This window comes from Pimephales promelas, chromosome 17 (genome assembly GCF_988280905.1).
Source record: "Pimephales promelas chromosome 17, fPimPro1.hap1.1, whole genome shotgun sequence".
Classification (NCBI taxonomy): domain Eukaryota; kingdom Metazoa; phylum Chordata; class Actinopteri; order Cypriniformes; family Leuciscidae; genus Pimephales; species Pimephales promelas.
In genome coordinates, this window is record NC_142785.1 from 33,204,625 (window position 1) to 33,224,878 (window position 20,254).

General features: G+C 35.7%; 1 protein-coding gene and 1 long non-coding RNA gene across 2 annotated transcripts; one reads left to right on the forward strand and one right to left on the reverse strand.

Annotated features, from left to right (window-relative positions):
* Nucleotides 1-1,368: 1,368 nt before the first annotated feature.
* star2 (steroidogenic acute regulatory protein 2) lies at nucleotides 1,369-14,698 on the forward strand. Its single transcript, XM_039651574.2, has 9 exons — nucleotides 1,369-1,642; nucleotides 1,951-2,043; nucleotides 7,037-7,278; nucleotides 8,622-8,729; nucleotides 10,216-10,340; nucleotides 10,417-10,575; nucleotides 11,646-11,830; nucleotides 13,020-13,113; nucleotides 14,401-14,698. The coding sequence occupies exons 3-9, from the start codon at nucleotides 7,215-7,217 to the stop codon at nucleotides 14,500-14,502; spliced, it is 837 nt and encodes a 278-aa protein (XP_039507508.2). The 5' UTR covers nucleotides 1,369-1,642; nucleotides 1,951-2,043; nucleotides 7,037-7,214; the 3' UTR covers nucleotides 14,503-14,698.
* Nucleotides 14,699-15,361: 663 nt separating this feature from the next.
* On the reverse strand, nucleotides 15,362-16,907 carry LOC148971554 (uncharacterized). Its single transcript, XR_016146941.1, has 2 exons — nucleotides 16,626-16,907; nucleotides 15,362-15,601 (listed from the first exon to the last, which is right to left on the reverse strand). It is a non-coding gene; the product is annotated as an uncharacterized LOC148971554 (long non-coding RNA).
* Between the last annotated feature and the right edge of the window lie 3,347 nt (nucleotides 16,908-20,254).

The window sequence follows — 20,254 nt, forward strand, 5'->3', positions numbered from 1 at the left end:
AGTTAAAGCAACAATATTTTTTTTACAGTGTAGTAATCACAACATTTTTTCTTTTGTCAAATCAACTTAAATAATTTATTTAGTTCAGAACATATAATTTTGAGTTTCTGATGATTAAATCAATCCTTCATTGTAATAACTCACTTTTTCCAGTTCAATGAATTTACAATTTTAAGGCAACCCCGGTTTTACTTACTTTTTTAAGTTAAACCAACAATATTTTTTTACAGTGTGTCCAAAAATGATTAATAGAACCAAGAGAATCTGATCCTGAACAAAAAAACAAGGAAAACATGCTGTAAGGAACTATGTTCTGCAATTCAAAATGAGCCTAGACGATGCGTTTACATGCCATCGACATCTGTTGGATGATTGGAAATGCAAAATAATAATAACAGATGCAATATATTGCTGTACAGCAAAGCAAAACGAACAGTTTGTGTGATGCATTTCAGTGCTAATTGATTTATGAATCTGTCATCATACTGTATGATGCAACTTCATTAATTATTCACAGTTATGCAGAAAAACCTACGTTTAACCTTCAGTTCATGCATGAATAAATATAGCCTGTTTAATCGTAAGGGTTAGAGAGAGGGTGCAAATTGTGAACACACACAAGTAACATTATAAATGTGGAAAAAGTGACAAATGTAATAATACAGAAATGCATAAGCCCTTGATTCAGTTCCTGTCTTCCTGAATAGAAACTAACTTCAGTCTTTGTGCTGCTGCTTGCTTTGAAGAGGTCAAATATTGCGAAGGGTCGACCAATTAGGCTACCATATTAGTTTACCATGCATTCTGAGCTGAACAAAGTAGATATATAATTAGAAGCAGCCGGTTGAGTTGAAGGAGAGTGGGACGATGGGAGATTTTAGTTTTCACCATTCACGAATAATGTTAACAGATCAGATGAGGTAATAAATTAATTTTCATTACCTGTAGGTTTAATCAAACTTTGTTATGTTGTGAATTAGCCAAGAGCTTGAAATGTGATGTTACTAATATGTGACTGTTTGTCAAATGATGGGTAATGCTGCGCAGTTTTACACGTTTAAAACAATCGTACCATAAGTATATTTGAATGAAACCACAGTATTTGCAAGTTATGGCTATACGTTTTTGTGTAACACATACTGTTTTTAATTATTTCACTGACTTGGTCACCACAATTAAGCATTACTGAAATACAAACAAAGTGCATTATAACTGTATGTGTACAATAAATAACCATTTTGCAAGATGTAAACAACACTGGTCCAGAAGCACTTCCTGTTTCAGTTTTTTAACACTACATAAAAGCTGGGATAAAATACAACCAACAGAACATTTAAAACTGAATTAAAGTTAAACAAACGTCTTTACGATGTTTTTTTTTTACATGTGAAATAAAGAAAACAGTTACAAACGGAAACAGGAAGTGTTTCTGGACCAGTGTTGTTTACATCTTGCAAAATGGTCTTCGCCGCGTTGCATTCTGGCACGTGGCGGCCATGTTGACAGCTTCGCGAGTGAAAAATACAGCTGGGAGAGAGAAAATCCCTAAAAGGATGCTGAATTTACCGGGATATGCTTAATGAGCCCGTTCTCATCCCAAAAGGCGTAAAGATAGAGCAAATCTCAAATTTTAAATACCCAGGTAAGTTACAATCATTGATGATAAACTTTCCTTCCAAGACGATGTGGATTTTATACGAAAACTAGACAGCGTTTAAGTCTAGGAAGGAAATTTTGACATTGAAAGGAGGATCTTAACCATAGATCAATGATTGAAAGTGATTTAACTTATAATATTGTTTCATGGTAATCTTACAGTGAAACAGAGAAATAAACGAATGTAACGGGTCAAATAGCTATGTGTTTCATGCATCAGCTGTGACTTAAACCGTCACGAATGATGAAGATGATGATGATGATGCTTTTTTGTCATCATTGTTTTTTCTGCAGAAATCCTGGACCACAAAAGACCTTGTTTCCTTTGAGGCTTTCTGAGGTTTCGAGTGATTTGACTGGTCTAAACAGGACAGCCGCTGGTCTGAGGTCAGTAAGGACAAATACAGAGACTCTAATGCAGCGCTTCCACGTACTGATGTGTTTTGCTTCAGAAAGAGTGTAAGAGGACGCAGTTTGAATGGGCACATCCCAGATAATCAGACGAGCTCGAGCTCTGACGTCACACTCATTAAACCACGCGAAACCGTGCAGATATGCGGTAGAAAGAGCCAGAAACTCTCGCTGAGAAACTCTTGGGTAAAAGCGTGCATTATAAATGCAGAAGTGTTGTGAGTTCAGAGTTCTCTCGAAAATGTTCTTCATAAATAATATGACATTTAGGCAGTTAAACGCAGGATAAACGCAGCATTCAGTTGAAAGATAAATTCTTGCAAAAGCAGTTACAGACTCATGCTTCATGCTTATCAGGTTCAGACAGTAAGCTTAATCATAATTTCATAACATGATTTTATTTTCTCTTACTTTACTTAAATATTTAGGGCTTAATGAAGATGAAAAGTGATTGAATAGCAAATAAAATTGTACTCTATTTGGATTATACAGTTTTAACATTTACTATCTGTCATTAATGCATGAAACAGGTCAGATCAGATTTATTCAGGTTATTTATTTCTACAGTGCTTCATACAATACAGAGAGTTTCAAAACTTACTGAAACAAGGAAATAACAATTATTAACAATTAATTTCAGCAGTAAAGCAGTGCAAGTAACATTATTCAGCTCAAGTCAGTTCAATGCTAATTCAATTCAGTTCAACATCATGTTGCAAACTTCAATTATGAGACTAATTCGAAGACGACGATTGTGTTCTTCTCATCTGATAGTGTCAGTGCAGTCAAATCCATAATATTTATGGAATATTAAATCAAAAACACTATTATTATCCTCTGAGCTGGAGATTTCTGCTGATACCCTCAGGACAGACTGAATGGCTTCAGGAAAATTAGTTCAAAAAAGTAATTTCTCTGCTGTAATAGACCTCATTTGCACAATGTTTTTTTTCTAAACTGAATTAATTCTGCCTAATTGATAATTTCAGTCTTTAATTTGAGGGTGAGGATTTCAGGTGCATCTGGTGCTTGATGTTTCTCAATGCAAACAGATGAAAGAAATCCTGCATGTTTCACACGAGTGAGTGTGTGTTTGTGCAGTTGTGTGATGTTGAGTGTGTTTCTGCTGGCTGGCATGCAGAGGTGTGGATGTTATTCGGGGTGAAGGTTTCTCTCAGGGTTTAACAGAGGTCAAGGTCAGTGTTAGGGTCGTTCTGCTGATCTCTCACTGCTATAGATATGCTGGATATTAAAGCTTTAAACACCTTGGAGAGAAAGGATCTGTAAATATGTATAAATAATCTTCTGGTGGTGTTTAGGAGAGAATATGAGAACAAATGCTAACACTTACAACAAGGTCTCATTTGTTGTCATTATTTAATGCATTAACTGACATGAACTTGCAATGAGCAATATGTGTTTAACATTTATTAACCTTCGTTAATACTGATTAAAACAGCGGTTTGTTCATTTTAGTTCACAGTGCATTAACTGATGTTTACAACTTTTGATTAAAAAAATTAACCAAGATTAATAAATGCTTTAGAAGTACTGCTTATTGTTAGTTTGAGTTAACTAATGTCAATAACTGATAGTAAGAAATGAAACCTTATTGTAAAGTGTTTCCAAACGACTGACTGTTTTTAACTAACGAAATAGAATTAAATGACTTCAAAAAGACTTGGAAAGACAGAATTGTCATTTTGCTCTACAAAATGTATTAGTAAATGCTGAAACTATGCATTAACTAAGATAAATAAATACTGCAGAAGAATTGATCAGTGTTAGGTAATGTTAAGTAATATCTTTATTGTTAAGGGTTACCAAACTAGTAAATCACTGACATTGCACTAAAACATAATTTCTGACTTCAGTTAACAATTCATTGACTTTGGAAAGATTTGGAAAGGCATGACTAGGACTCGTTTTTTTTTTTTTTTTTTTTGCACTAGTAAATTCTGAAACTATACATTTAGATTAATAAATGCTGTAGAAGTATTGATCGTTGTTAGTTCATGGTAACTAGCTAGCATGGTCGCTAACTAACTAACTAAAATATTGATAAAGGGTTACTAATGAACTAACTAAAATATTGTAAAATGGTTACTAACTAACCAACACAAATAAGTATTACCAAACAACTAACCAACTAACTTATTGTAAAGTGTTACCAAAACAGCTAACCAACCAACTACCTAACTAACACAAATATTGTTAAGTATTCCCAACCAACCAACTAACTAACTTTTTTTAAAGTGTTACCAAAACAGCTAACCAACCAACCAACTAATTAACACAGATATTAAGTATTACCAAATAACTAGCTAATTTATTGTAAAGTGTTACCAAAACAGCTAACCAACCAACCAACCAACCAACCAACCACCTAACTAAACTAGCACAAATATTGTTAAGTATTACCAACCAACCAACCAACCAACCAACCAACTAACTAATTGTAAAGTGTTACCAAACAGCTAACCAACTAACCAACCAGCAAACCAACTAACTAATTAAGACAGATATTGTTCAGGATTACCAAACAACTAACTTATTGTAAAGTGTTACCAAAACAGCTAACCAACCAACCAACCACCTAACTAAACTAACACAAATATTGTTAAGTATTACCAACCAACCAACTAACTAATTATAAAGTGTTACCAAACAGCTAACCAACCAGCAAACCAACTACCTAATTAACACAGATATTGTTCAGGATTACCAAACAACTAACTTATTGTAAAGTGTTACCAAAACAGCTAACCGACCAACCACCTAACTAAACTAACACAAATATTGTTAAGTATTACCAACCAACCAGCTAACTAATTGTAAAGTGTTACCAAACAGCTAACCAACCAGCAAACCAACTAACTAATTAACACAGATATTGTTCAGGATTACCAAACAACTAAATTATTGTAGTGTTACCAAAACAACTAACCAACTAACTATGCAATACTGTTCAAATAACTTGCACAAGTCACTTAAGACATCTTTTTAAGCTATCTTTTTTTATTGTTTTAAATTATTATTTTTTTATGGATGAATACAGTTGTTGTTTTCTTGGAGACATGTCAAATTTCGTTGTATAAACCATGCAATGACAATAAAGGTATAACTAACTAACTAACTAACTAACTAACTAACAACTAACTAACTAACTAACAAATATTAAGTATTACCAAACAACCAAGTAACTTATTGTAATATGTTACCAAACAGCTAACCAACTAACCAACCAGCAAACCAACTAACTATTTAACACAGATATTGTTCAGGATTACCAAAGAACTAACTTATTGTAAAGTGTTACCGAAACAGCTAACCAACCAACCAACCAACCAACCACCTAACTAAACTAACAAATATTGTTAAGTATTACCAACCAACCAACCAACCAACCAACCAACTAACTAATTGTAAAGTTTTACTAAACAGTTAACCAACTAACCAACCAACTAACTATGCAATACTGTTCAAATAACTTGCACAAGTCACTTAAGACATCTTTTTAAGCTATCTTTTTTTATTGTTTTAAATTATTATTTTTTTATGGATGAATACAGTTGTTGTTTTCTTGGAGACATGTCAAATTTCGTTGTATAAACCATGCAATGACAATAAAGGTATAACTAACTAACTAACTAACTAACTAACAACTAACTAACTAACTAACAAATATTAAGTATTACCAAACAACCAAGTAACTTATTGTAATATGTTACCAAACAGCTAACCAACTAACCAACCAGCAAACCAACTAACTATTTAACACAGATATTGTTCAGGATTACCAAAGAACTAACTTATTGTAAAGTGTTACCGAAACAGCTAACCAACCAACCAACCAACCACCTAACTAAACTAACAAATATTGTTAAGTATTACCAACCAACCAACCAACCAACCAACTAACTAATTGTAAAGTTTTACTAAACAGTTAACCAACTAACCAACCAACTAACTATGCAATACTGTTCAAATAACTTGCACAAGTCACTTAAGACATCTTTTTAAGCTATCTTTTTTTATTGTTTTAAATTATTATTTTTTTATGGATGAATACAGTTGTTGTTTTCTTGGAGACATGTCAAATTTCGTTGTATAAACCATGCAATGACAATAAAGGTATAACTAACTAACTAACTAACTAACTAACAACTAACTAACTAACTAACAAATATTAAGTATTACCAAACAACCAAGTAACTTATTGTAATATGTTACCAAACAGCTAACCAACTAACCTACCAGCAAACCAACTAACTATTTAACACAGATATTGTTCAGGATTACCAAAGAACTAACTTATTGTAAAGTGTTACCAAAACAGCTAACCAACCAACCAACCAACCAACCAACCAACCACCTAACTAAACTAACAAATATTGTTAAGTATTACCAACCAACCAACCAACCAACCAACCAACTAACTAATTGTAAAGTGTTACTAAACAGTTAACCAACTAACCAACCAACTAACTATGCAATACTGTTCAAATAACTTGCACAAGTCACTTAAGACATCTTTTTAAGGTATCTTTTTTATTGTTTTAAATTATTATTTTTTCATGGATGAATACAGTTGTTGTTTTCTTGGAGACATGTCAAATTTCGTTGTATAAACCATGCAATGACAATAAAGGTATAACTAACTAACTAACTAACACAAATATTAAGTATTACCAAACAACCAACCAACTAACTTATTGTAATATGTTACCAACTAACTAACTAACACGTATATTGTTAAGTATTACTAACCAACCAACCAACCAACTCAAATATTGTAAAGGGTTACCAATGAAACAACCAATTAATGTTAACAAAAGAGACCTTATTGTAAAGTGTTACCAACCAACTAACTGTCTAACTAATTTCAATGTCTATCTGAACTTTAACACATAGCTATTAACTTGACTCGAGGCGGCATTGTGATTTCTGACTGATCTGTTCGTCTCAGCTACAGGAGGATGGAGCTCCAACAGAAAAGCTGGATCTTCTTCCTCTGGAATGGCCGTGAACCGACCCCGGCAGTATCTTGTAGCTGCAGCCGTTATCTTGTGCTGCGTCCTTCACCGGCTCTATAAAGCTGTGAGTCGTCCTCCTCCTCTCCGCTATCCCGGCGGGAGCGAGTGAACATGCAGCGGGCCGTCCTGAAGCTCTGCTGTGGGATCTCGTATCCACATGTACGAAGCATGGCAGGTACTCCACCTCTGCATGTGCATGAGCTTCTCTGTACTGTGTTTATTCTTTAGTAACACTTTATTTTGATGGTCCATTTTTCTAACTATCAGTAACTTTGCAACTACATGTCATTAGTAGACAGTCTGGTTAATATCGGCTAACTTTATTGTGATGCTCCTCAACTGCAACTACATCATGTCAGCTTATTCTAACCCTACCAGTCTACTAATACTTTACTAACACTCTAATGAGGGATGTAGACATGAAGGTGCAGCGTTACTTATAGTCACCAGAATGTGTTAAAGGGACCATCGAAATATGCAATTCACATGTATTTGTATAGCGCTTTTCACAATACACATTATTTTAAAGCAGCTTTACAGAACAATTTAATAATTTATTGCAGAAACAATGAGCTCAGTGAAGTAATGAATATGTGTGTGATTTTTACCCCCATCTAGTGGTGAAAAGGTATATAACCATCCAGTGAATATTAGTTTCTGTTCCTCTCAATTCCGATTTCGCTTTAACTCCTACGGTGGCCAATGTAGTCCAAGATTAACATGGCTTCCAGTTCGACCTCGTCCATGAGTGATAACTCAAACGTAAACGCAAACGGCGAAGCTTAAATTAACGGGTATGTCCCTCTTTGGCTAATGTACTTTCAAGATGGAGAGCGACATTAGAACCCCTCACCCGTATGTGTTTTCAAGGGCATATTATACACTCACGAGAATACTTTATTACTCGAACGAAATAAATAAACATTAATGAGCACATATATTTTTGAAAGAACTAAGTGTTTTTAGCTAAGAATAAACTAAGAGTTACACAGTTACTCGAAAAATTAGAATATCATGGGGCAAAAGTTCATTTATTTCAGTAATTCAACTTAAAATGTGAAACTAATATATTATATAGACTCATTACATGCAAAGTGAGATATTTCAAGCCTTTATTTGTTATAAGTTATGAAAGCTTATGAAAACCCCAAATTCAAAATTAGAATATTGTGAAAAGGTTTTCATATCTGTGAGCCATAATCATCAAAATTCTCAAATAAAGGCTTGAAATATCTCACTTTGCATGTAATCCATGTTAGTTTAACGTTTTAAGTTGAATAACTGAAATAAATGATTGTTTGCACCATGATATTCTAATTTTTTGAGTGTTAAATAAAGTGAAACCCTTTCCTGGAGCTCATACAGTAGAGTGTTGGTGCTTGCAACGCCAAGGTCATCATGGGTTCAATTCCCAGGGAATGCAATTACTGATAAGAATGTAAATGTGTATGGCTTTGGATAAAAGCGTCTGCTAAAGTTATGGATGTAAATGCAGTGTGTGTGTGTGTGTGTCCTCAGGTCTGCAGCGTGCAGCTCTCGCAGCGTTCGGCCAGGAGATCTCGCTGCACTTGCAGAGCCGTCCCGCATGGAGCCCGAGATGGACTCGACACCCGGAGGAGGAGAACAGTGAGTCTGTGCATATTCACCTAAAGAAGGTTTTGAAAGACGTCTCTTCTGCTGCACCAAGGCTACATTTTTATTTAGTCAGAATTATTATTTTATTTTATTTTATTATTTTACAATTTTTAATAGCTGTTTTATTTATTCCTGTGATCAAAGCTGAATTTTCCGCATCATTACTCCAGTCTTCAGTGTCACATGACCCTTCACAAATCACTCTAATATGAGGATCTGATGATCAAGAAACATTTATGATTTTTGCTCAAATTTTCTTTAAAATTCAGGATTCTTTGATAAATAAAAAATCAAAACACTCTCAGAAAAAAAGGTACAAAAACTGTCACTGGGGCTGTACCTTTTCAAAAGATACACTTTTGTACCTAAAGGGTGCATATTGGTACCTTAATGGTACATATTAGCACCTAAAATGTACATAATAGCACCTAAAATTCACATATTAGCACCTAAAACGTACTTATTAGAACCTAAAATTTACATATCAGCACCTAAAATGTACTTATTAGCACCTAAAATGTACATATTAGTACCTAAAATGTACTTATTAGCACCTAAAATTTGCATATTAGCACCTAAAATGTACTTATTAGCATCTACAATTTACATATTAGCACCTAAAATGTACTTAATAGCACCTAAAATTTACTCATTAGCACCTAAAATTTACATATTAGCACCTAAAATTTACTTATTAGCACCTAAAATTTACATATGAAGAGTTCAGATGCAAAAGCCTCTAAATGCCATTTGAAATTTTTTTCTTTAATGATGATTTTTATCAAGCTTGTATATTTAAGTTCAGTAATTTCACTTAAATGGCAATGATAATTACCTATTAATTGTTATTTAAGTGAAATTACTGAACTTAAATATACAAGTTTGATAAAAATCATCATTAAAGAAGAAAATTTCAAATGGCATTTAGAGGCTTTTGCATCTGAACTCTTCATATTAGCACCTAAAATGTACTTATTAGCACCTAAAATGTATTTATTAGTATCTAAAATGTTCATATTAGCACCTAAAATGGACAAAAGTTTACCTTTTGAAAAGGTACAACCCCAGTGACAGCTTTTTTGTACCTTTTTTCTGAGAGTGAAGAATAGCACTTATTTGAAATAGAAATCGTTGTCAGTTTTGAAAAATATTTTTATGGAAACTGTGACATAATCCGTTTCTCATGATTCTTTGATGAATAGAAAGTATATAAACAGCATTTATTAAATCTTTTGTGACATTATAAATGTCTTTCCTGTCACTTTTGATCAATTTAACTCATCCTTGCTGACTTTCAAAACAAAAATCATACTCATCCCAAACATAAGCGTTTTTACATAAATCTAATTTATTTATGCTGCAAACAAGAAAAGAAAACAGTTTGCTGAAAGAATAAGAACTACATTTTTCGAGTGTTTCATCACTTCTTGCATCTGATCACTCATATGTATTCTTCCTTTTCTCCATGACTGATCAGAGACAGACCGAGCCGAGCACAGGACGCCTGAGGACGTGTTTTATCTGAGACGAGGAGAAGAAGCCCTGAATGAAGCTCTAGAGATCGTCGAGTCCAAGGATGGATGGAAGCCCGAGATGGCCGAGGTGATTGTCTTTGAATTGTTGTGGAGTCAGCCAGAACATGTTCTCACAGTGACCGATGAACGTCTTTGCCCTGTAGAAGAACGGAGACGTGATCTATAGCAAAGTGCTCGTGGGAAACAGGAAGGTTTTCCGCCTGGAGGCCGAGCTGGACGCGTCTCCCGAGGCACTTCACGACATCTTGTTCGTCAGAGTGGAGGAGATGCATGAGTGGAACCCCAACATCAGACGCATCCGAGTAAGACTTCAGTTCTTCAGTGTGAAAAACACTCTTAAAGCTACACTGTGTGATTTTTACCCCCATCTAGTGGTGAAAAGGTATATGACCATCCAGTGAATATTAGTTTCTGTTCCTCTCAATTCCGATTTCGTTTTAACTCCTACGGTGGCCAATGTAGTCCAAGATTAACATGGCTTCCAGTTGGACCTCGTCCATGAGTGATAACTCAAACGTAAACGCGAAAGGCGAAGCTTAAATTGACGGGTATGTCCCTCTTTGGCTAATGTACTTTCAAGATGGAGAGCGACATTAGAACCCCCTCACCCGTATGTGTTTTCAATGGCATATTATACACTCACGAGAATACTTTATTACTCGAACGAACATTAATGAGCACATATATTTTTGAAAGAACTAAGTGTTTTTAGCTAAGAATAAACTAAAAGAGTTACACAGTGTAGCTTTAAAGGAGTAGTTCACTTTAAAAATAACTTTTGCTGATAATTTACTCGCCCCCATGTCATCCAAGATGTCCACGTCTTTCTTTCTTCAGTCGAAAAGAAATGAAGGTTTTTGATGAAAACATTCCAGGATTTTCTCCTTATAATGGACTTCAATGGGGTCCAAACACTTCAAGGTCCAAATGAGAGTTTCAGTGCAGCTTCAAACGACTCCAGACGATGAATAAGGGTCTTATCAAGCGAAACGAGCGGCCAATTAAAAAAAAAACAAGCAAAGTTTAAGTTTTATAAGCACAAATGCTCGCCTTGTTCTGTTCTGTGATGCGCGTTCGTGACTCTCCTGTTCAAACTAGTTCATCACAACGAACGAATCTTTTTTCGAGTCATTTCATTAATTTCGTTCATTGAATGAACCAAATGACTCGAAAAAAGATTTGTTCATGAACTACTCCTTTAAGGATTGCGGTATTCCACATGTTTCTCACTGACACGACCACAACTCGTGAAGATCGGGGCTCGTATTTACGACATAGTGACGGCGTTCATGTGCATTCGGCTCGTAAATACGACTTTGCAACTTGCCAGAAGGATTAATCGCACCATTAAACAAGCCCATGTCCTTCGCAGGTTCTGAAGCATGTGGGGAGGAACACCATGGTCACACACGAGGTGTCGGCAGAAACGGCGGGAAACCTGATTGGCCAGCGGGATTTCCTGAGCGTCAGACATTCGTCGAAGAGCGAGTCTCGTGTTTATTTGGGCGGAGCCGCGACGCAGTTCGAGTCCCTGCCGCCTCAGCCGGGGTTCGTCAGGTAAATGCAGCGCAGATCGGCACTATGTTGCTGTCTGGGTCACGTGACGTCTTCTGTAAAATGCAAATCACATTTTAGACGAAATGTCTGAGCTTCCGTTTCCCTGCTAAACGATTTCAGCGTCATGATTAATTTGAGATTTGTTTAAATGCGAGACACCACAGGTGAATTTTCCCAGTTGATTTATCACGGTACATTAAGACAATTGTCTATTTGACAAGTTTTCGGGAATGTTATGTTTGAGTATGCAAATGAGGCATTATTGCATATTTGCTCACATTTCCAAAACACTCATTTGAACATTGGAAAAAGCTGTTTTTCATTTTTGTTGATATATTAGAGTTTAAGATGTAAATCTCTTTAATAATAATATGGTAACACTTTACAATAAGGTTCGTTAGTTAACATTAGTTAACTACATTAGTTAATATGAACTAATAATGAATAGCACATATACAGCATTTGTTAATCTGTTAATTTCAATATTTACTAATACTTGATTAAAATCTTGTTAACATTAGTTAATGCACCGTGAACAAACAATGAATAGCTGTATTTTCATGAACTAACATCAACAAAGATGAACAAATGCAGTAACAAATGTATTGCTTATGGTTAATGCATGTTAGTAAATACATTAACTAATGTTAACTAATGAACCTTATTGTAAAGTGTTACCAATAATATACAGTCAACTGTCCAAAAAAAGTGAATTTGAATTTGAAGTGGATCAAAACTTTTCATCAAAGTTATACATTAATTCTTGTCTTAGAACAACTTTGATGAACTTTTTTGATCCGCTTCAAGTGTTGGTGTGAATACGTATAATATCAGCCAAATGATGTATGAACAAAACCTCAAAGCTGCTGCAGTTCAGATTAAAACAGTGTTAGAAAATAAAATAAACACTTAAATGCGCATTTTGGATATTTTCTGTACAAAAAAGACATTACTAAAGCAAAATTAACCAATGCATGAAAAAGCAATGGTTTTGCTTTCATAGCCAGATTTGGGTCTAAGCCCTTTGATGTTAGTTGGTTCAACACGTGTTTGTGTGGTTCAGAGGATGAGTAACTGATGACAGGATTTTAACAATTCCTTTTATTTAAGTTGTAATTTGGAGTCACTATAACAAAACACAATCTGAAAGTGTTTTCTCTCAGTCATTCTGTGAGTGTGTGTTGTTCAGGGCTGAGGACGGACCCACCTGCATCATCCTCCAGCCGCTTCAGGATCATCCAGAGCGGACTCACTTCATCTGGCTGCTCAACATGGATGTCAAGGTACAAAACGTGTGTGTGAATTACAGGGTTGGAAATGAACGGGAGCTTAGGGTAAAAAACGCCACCAAAATGAACTTAAAGATCAGATAAGGGTGCAAAACATAGCCCTGCACAATTAAACGAAATCTGTTTCGCCATTGCATTTAGATCTGTCAACTTGCATCAGATTTCATTTTACATGTTTTTTCCCCAGCATTAAGCATTTTGCTAATAATTTACTCGCCCCCGTGTCATCCAAGATGTCCACGTCTTTCTTTCTTCAGTCAAAAAGAAATGAAGGTTTTTGATGAAAACATTCCAGGATTTTCTCCATATAATGGACTTCAATGGGGTCCAAAATGAGAGTTTCAGTGCAGCTTCAAAGGGCTTTAAACGACACCAGACGATGAATAAGGGTCTTATCTAGTGAAACGATCACTCATTTCAAAAATAAATAGAAAAGTTTAAGTTTTAAAAGCACAATGGTCACCTTGCTCTGTTTTGTGATGCGCGTTTGTGACTCTCCTGTTCATCAAAACGAACGAATCTTTTTTTGAGTCATTTGGTTAATTCAACGAACAAAATGAACGAGTTGACTCGGGAAAAGATCCTTCATTTCTTTTCGACTGAAGAAAGAAAGACGTGGACATCTCGGATGACATGGTGGCGAGTAAAAGTTTTTTAAAAGTGAACTACTCCTTTAACCAATCACATACGTTTCTGTTGAGTTAATGAATGCAGTGGGCAATCAGAGGCATTTAGATTACTCACCGCTGAAAACATTGAATCTGAACTGTTTCAGTGTGAAAGCACAGATATTCATTTAACTTTTTTCACTCACTTTCTGTAAATTTTTTTTTTTTTTTTTGCAGAAGCTTTAATAACCATTTTGTTTTTCATGCTACTAAAATATCCATATCGACTCTTAGCTGGTTTTGTCTGTATGACATGCCGTTTCCCCACACACAAAAACATGTTTATGTATTTTATTCAACATTACAATCATTACAAATTTGATTATTTTTTTTATAGGCTATTTACATACAACTGTGCAAATTTACACTGCAAAGTGGCACAGAAGCGCTTCTGAATGGCATTTATGTGTCTTTAAAAATACTGTTCAAAGAATGCATTTACACAGCGATTATAATTTGTAATTTTGTAGACATAACTTAGTCAGGCTTTAGTCTTTACACAGATTTGAGCAGCATTAAAGTCGTACTGATCCACGTCGAATTTTATTGCCAACAGTGTTTAGTATTGTGTTGAAGTGTATCAGATGTGTTGAATGTGTCCTTGTATTTTCAGGGTTGGCTGCCACAGTCACTAGTGAACAAGGCTCTTCCTCGAGCACAAGCGGACTTCACTAAACACCTGCGTCTGCACCTGACCGCACAAAACAGGAGATGAGAGACGCTGGCCGGCTTCAACACGTTACGATATAGGAAGACAAGACATGCAACATACACCTCAGATCAGGCGCCGAGAGTTTGAGTTCTACGGCAGACAAACAGTACGAAACTCAAGTTATCGAAGATGAAAATCGGCTACTTGTTCAATTGATTTGACCATATGAAATGGCAATAAAAATATTTTTCACAGTACCACACTACCATTGTGTCTGTTGTCATGCTTCACAAAATCCTAGTGGAGGAAACTGGGCTGTTTTGTGGGATTGAGGGCGATTCGTTTTAGGTGAACTATTCCTGTAACCTTCACCTTCCAGACGACTTGTTCTCAGTCAGCACTCACACATCTGTGTGATAATCTCACTGTGGATTTGACACTTCAAAAGGGACTAATGACTGGTTTGGAAGAGAGTGGGGTTTCATAAAGAGAGACTCTCAGGAGGGAACATTTATCTCTAATAGTCTCTGAAAATCAGCAGAATAGCTTTTAGACAGCAGGAGAATGACTCGAAGAACATCAGTAGAGGACAATGACTCCATTCAATACACTGAAAAGACCTTAGACATGCCTCAAATCCACAATATAATGACGTCTGACTCTGAACTTATCAAACTCAAGGATTTTAGCACTTTATTTTTTTTTTTAGAGAAACTAAAAGCCATTTTTTGTGCAGAAAAGCAAGCTTTGTCATCATTTTCCCTCCTGTCACAAAAACATCTTTGTGCTTGTGATCACATCTGTCAAATATGCAGCCTTTTTAGGAGCACTATTTATTAAACATTATAAAAAAAAAAAATTGTCACCAGGGTTAAGGCCAAGGATTTGTTTACCACACTCCGGAGGAGCAGACACCAAAAAGTGGAATTAAAAGGTAAAATTTTTATTAAGTTTAAAAGGGATAAAACAGGGGCAGGGACATTCGTGGCTCTGGCTTTGGCGAGACAAAGAGGGGGAATACTGGTAGGCATCTTTCCGGTCTTTAGGTCCATCTTTGGGTGGACTCGTGGGGCTCGTCAGACTCGTTGAATAGGTTTGTGGGACAGACAGTGATCGTGGAAAAGCGGCGTTGAGCTTTTCTCCTCCACACAATCACAGAAACCTGGACACAGAGGAAAGACTGGATGACAACAGGAGGAAATACCCAGTTCAGCAGCTCTGATGTACTTCAGCACAGGCGGGAGGACAGATCAGTTTGGAGGAATCTTCAAAGTTAAGGGTCAATCTCATCCATCAGAGACTCAAAGAGAACACACTTGTGCATTATTCACTCTTGTACGGAGGCGTATTGCATTCACTTGAGGAAAAAAAAATATACTCTGTTTTTCTGAATTAACGAGTTAATTTTTCATGAGAAAAAAAATTTGCTCTGTTTTTCTGAATTAATTTTTCATGAGAAAAAAAGTTTTTGCTCTGTTTTTCTGAATTAATGAGTTAATTTTTCATGGATTTTTTTTTTGCTCTGTTTTTCTGAATTAACGAGTTTATTTTTAATGGATTTTTTTTTGCTCTGTTTTTCTGAATTAACGAGTTAATTCAGAAAAAAACAGAGCAAAAACTTTTTTTCTCACGAAAAATTAACTCATTAATTCAGAAAAAAATATTTTCTCATGAAAAATTAACTCACTAATTCAGAAAAAACGAGAAAAACTTTTTTTCTCATGAAAAATTAACTCATTAATTCAGAAAAACAGAGCAAAAAAATTCTCATGAAAAATTACCTCGTTAATTCAGAAAAACAGAGCAAAAAAAAATTCTCTCATGAAAAATTAAATCATTAATTCAGAAAAACAGAGACATTTTTTTTTCTCATGAAAAATTTACTAATTAATTCAGAAAAAACAGAGCAATTTTTTTTCTCATGAAAAATTAACTCATTAATTCAGAAAAACAGAGCAAAAAAAATACTCATGAAAAATTAACTCGTTAATTCAGAAAAACGGAGCAAAAAAAATTCTCATAAAAAATTAACTCATTAATTCAGAAAAACAGAGCAATTTTTTTTCTCATGAAAAATTAACTCATTAATTCAGAAAAACAGAGTAGATTTTTTTTTTCTTCAAGTGAATGCAATACGCCTCCGTACTCTTGTGTATGTTTCACTCTTTCAGACACTGCAAACTCACTCTATCATCACAGCGAATAATCAACTCGTCTCTCTTCTCTTCATAGGATGGATGATCCAAGGATTAATGATCTCAGAAAATCTCTCCAGCCGTCACTCTGTCAACAGGATGGCACACACTGCCCACAAACACAGGTTAGTCGTATACTGGTGATGGCAAATCAATAAAGAGTGCACTTAACTTTTTCCCGATGAATCTGCCAGCCTTTCGCACTGTCATACTCCGCTCGAGCACTCGACCCGTGTGGCGCTTTCCCGCTGCCCACCCCCGTCTTCTCCATGCTTCAAGCTTCTCTCTTTATACTCCCTTTTCCCAGGCATGTGGTGGTTCAATAAACGCTACTCATTGGCTTCAGCTGGCACTCATTGTAGTTAGCAACCACGACGTGTTTACTCACATAGACATAATATATACATAGACGTTGCTGCGATACGTCAATGGGTCCGCCATTTTGCGGAGGTCAAGACTGCAATGTAATTAAATGTAATTAAAACGTTTTTCTGGATAAAAAAAATCTTGGATAAGAATGGTGAAGACCCCCATACTGAGATATTTAAGTTTGCTCAAAAAGCATTTTATGTGATTGACCAGATTTTAGCAATAACATTGATAACTGATGGATCCTTTATGATAATACATATGTTGTGGAACAACTGGGCATACAGTGCAATGCAAATAGTAATTATAACATAAAGTGAGAAGTAATAGTAAATAGTTTAGTCAATAGGCAAGGCAAGGCAAGTTTATTTATATAGCACATTTCATACACAATGGCAATTCAAAATGCTTTACATAGAAGAAATTAAAAATAATCAAATGAAATCAGAAGAAATCAATAAAATAAACAAATAGTATACAGCAAATAAAATGGTAATGAATACTAGTATAATTACATAAAATATACAACACAAAAGTAAAATAGTGACATATATTTAATATTAGCTCTTTTTGTTAAATTTCAGTTTTATTGATCACTAGCCATTATAACAGAAGTAGCTTCAGTCAAACATACAGCAGGATACAATGTTAAAATAGCCTAAATATAAAGTTATGAAACTTTACTTTGCCCTCAGCCAAAACTATTTTCCAGGGAACCATTTATAGATTAATGATACCAAAGATAAACACAAATTATACGAATTATATCTCATGTTTAACCTCTTGACTAGAGACATCAGAGCCAGCAGCAACCTACTGGCCGAGGTACGGCTGTTCCAAGCGGGGTAGACGAGCGCTGGGCGGGGGCGCAGCTTACAACTCCGAAAACTTCAGATCAAATTTTTAAATAGGCGCTATCTTTATAAACAAACCACATATTTGAGCTTTAAACAACTACATTGTCAACTGAAAAACTATTAAAACTACATTTCGTGACACAATAACAGTAGTATTTAACCTCTAAACGTTACTATTACTAATTAAATCATGACCAAATACAACCAAAAACAAACGTTCAGTCTTGCTTGTGAAAGGTACTTCCTCGAAAGCTGTTTTCAGTTGTGTGGCGATTTGTCCAGCCCCAAGCAGCGCACAAAACAGGCATTTTTCTAAATTCCCGGTATGAGAGGTATGGGAAAGTTGCTCTCCCCAATATGGCGGCGCCGTTGACATACGCTCCAGCGGCCAATGGGCTCTATGCACGGCGGTATTTCCGGTGAAGGTGTAAGGATGCTCGATAACTTCCGCCAATCGTAGAGTCCAATGCAATACTGAGAATTTATATTGAATTTTATACTCCATGGTTATACTAAAGAAACATTAGTCACAAAAACAGATAAAACAGACACCCCTCGTTGTGTTTATGCTTCTTTTTAAAATTATATTAAATAAACATAACTATATAAAATTACATCTAAACGTATGCACGTTTCATTTCAAAGACGGGAGGACAGTAAATTTTGAAGACTCTGCCATAATCCCGTTTTCCTCGGTTCTCCTCCGCTTAAATCTCCACAACCGGAAATGGACGAGCATCCTTGCGTCAAATGCGGAACTTATGCGTGCATATAGCCCATAGGGCGTCTATGTATTTATTATGTCTATGGTTTACTCAAAGCCGGCCCGATGTTACACCGGCATTTCTTCGCCCTGGAAACGAATCAACAATATTTTTTTGGTTCCTAGCATGTTCACTCGGTGACAGCATTCTCAAATAAATTGCATACTCAAATCACATGAAAGTTTAAAATATACAAAGAAAAAAAATACAATAAAATTCGCAGAGGCTAAAATAGTTCTAAACACTTTTGTCAATAGGGAATGTGTGTTATGGGTGTATAAATGATTAACTTAATTCTTGAGGTCTCTGAGCTCTGCTGGCTGACATTACAGAATGTTTAAAATCAATGCAAAAATGTTTTATATAACACTTACGCACAGCTATGCAACAACTTCTGCAAGGGATGGGTGGAGATTGATTTGTTTCCTTGCATCCTTCTGACTTTTTAATTTCTCCCCTCTAGCTATCATAATCAATCAAAACGGGTTTCGATCAGCTGTTGCATTAAACATGAATTTGCTAGTATACTCTATTTTGCACATCATGAGTTCATGAATATTTGTTTTAATAATACATGAAAATCTGACAAATTCAAAAGCTGAAAAGCTTCAAGGCTAGATTATTGCAATGCTTGTATGGGTGGTTGCCCTGCTGTATGCATAATAAACAAACTACAGCTGGTGCAAAACACAACAGCTCGAGTTCTTACTACAACTAGAAAGTATGACCATATTAGCCCGGTTCTGTCAACATCCCTATTAAACATTGTATACATTTTTAAATAATTGCTGATTAGACCTGATGGAGGACCTGCGCTTAGACACGACCACAACGCATGTTGCAGTCAGCCGGATCCAGGCTGTATCCAGACCAGATGGAGGACCTGCACATAGACATGATCACAACACATGTTGCAGTCAGCCGGATCCTGACCACATGGAGGACCTGCACCTAGGTTGCGTTCCATTCAACAGGGTCCCTACACAAGTGTTCACTGCTCCCTACTCCCTGAACACGGTATATCAGTTGAAATGGACTTCACTGACATCCTGTGAAGTGATGTATCAGTGTTCCCTTATTCCCAATGTCGTTTTGCACTCTGGATTCTGATAGAAGGCTGTGAGACTTTGACCTGAGTGCAAAAATGGATGATCTAGACCCTTCCAGAGCTGAGATATCAAAATTCAAAATTTTGACCCGAAAAAAAAACGACAGTGTTACCCCTTTCGTTTTTTTCCATTTTTGGGCGAAAAATTAAGTTTCTCCAATCTTCTCAAAACTCTGGATTCTGATAGATGGCCACAAGACTTTGACCTGAGTGCAAAAATGGATGATCTAGACCCTTCCAGAGCTGAGATATCAAAATTCAAAATTTCAACCCGAAAAAAAACGACAGTGGTACCCCTTTCGTTTTTTTCCATTTTTGGGCGAAAAATTAAGTTTCTCCAATCTTCTCAAAACTCTGGATTCTGATAGATGGCCACAAGACTTTGACCTGAGTGCAAAAATGGAGGCTCTAGACCCTTCCAGAGCTGAGATATCAAAATTCAAAATTTCGACCCGAAAAAAAACGACAGTGGTACCCCTTTCGTTTTTTTCCATTTTTGGGCGAAAAATTAAGTTTCTCCAA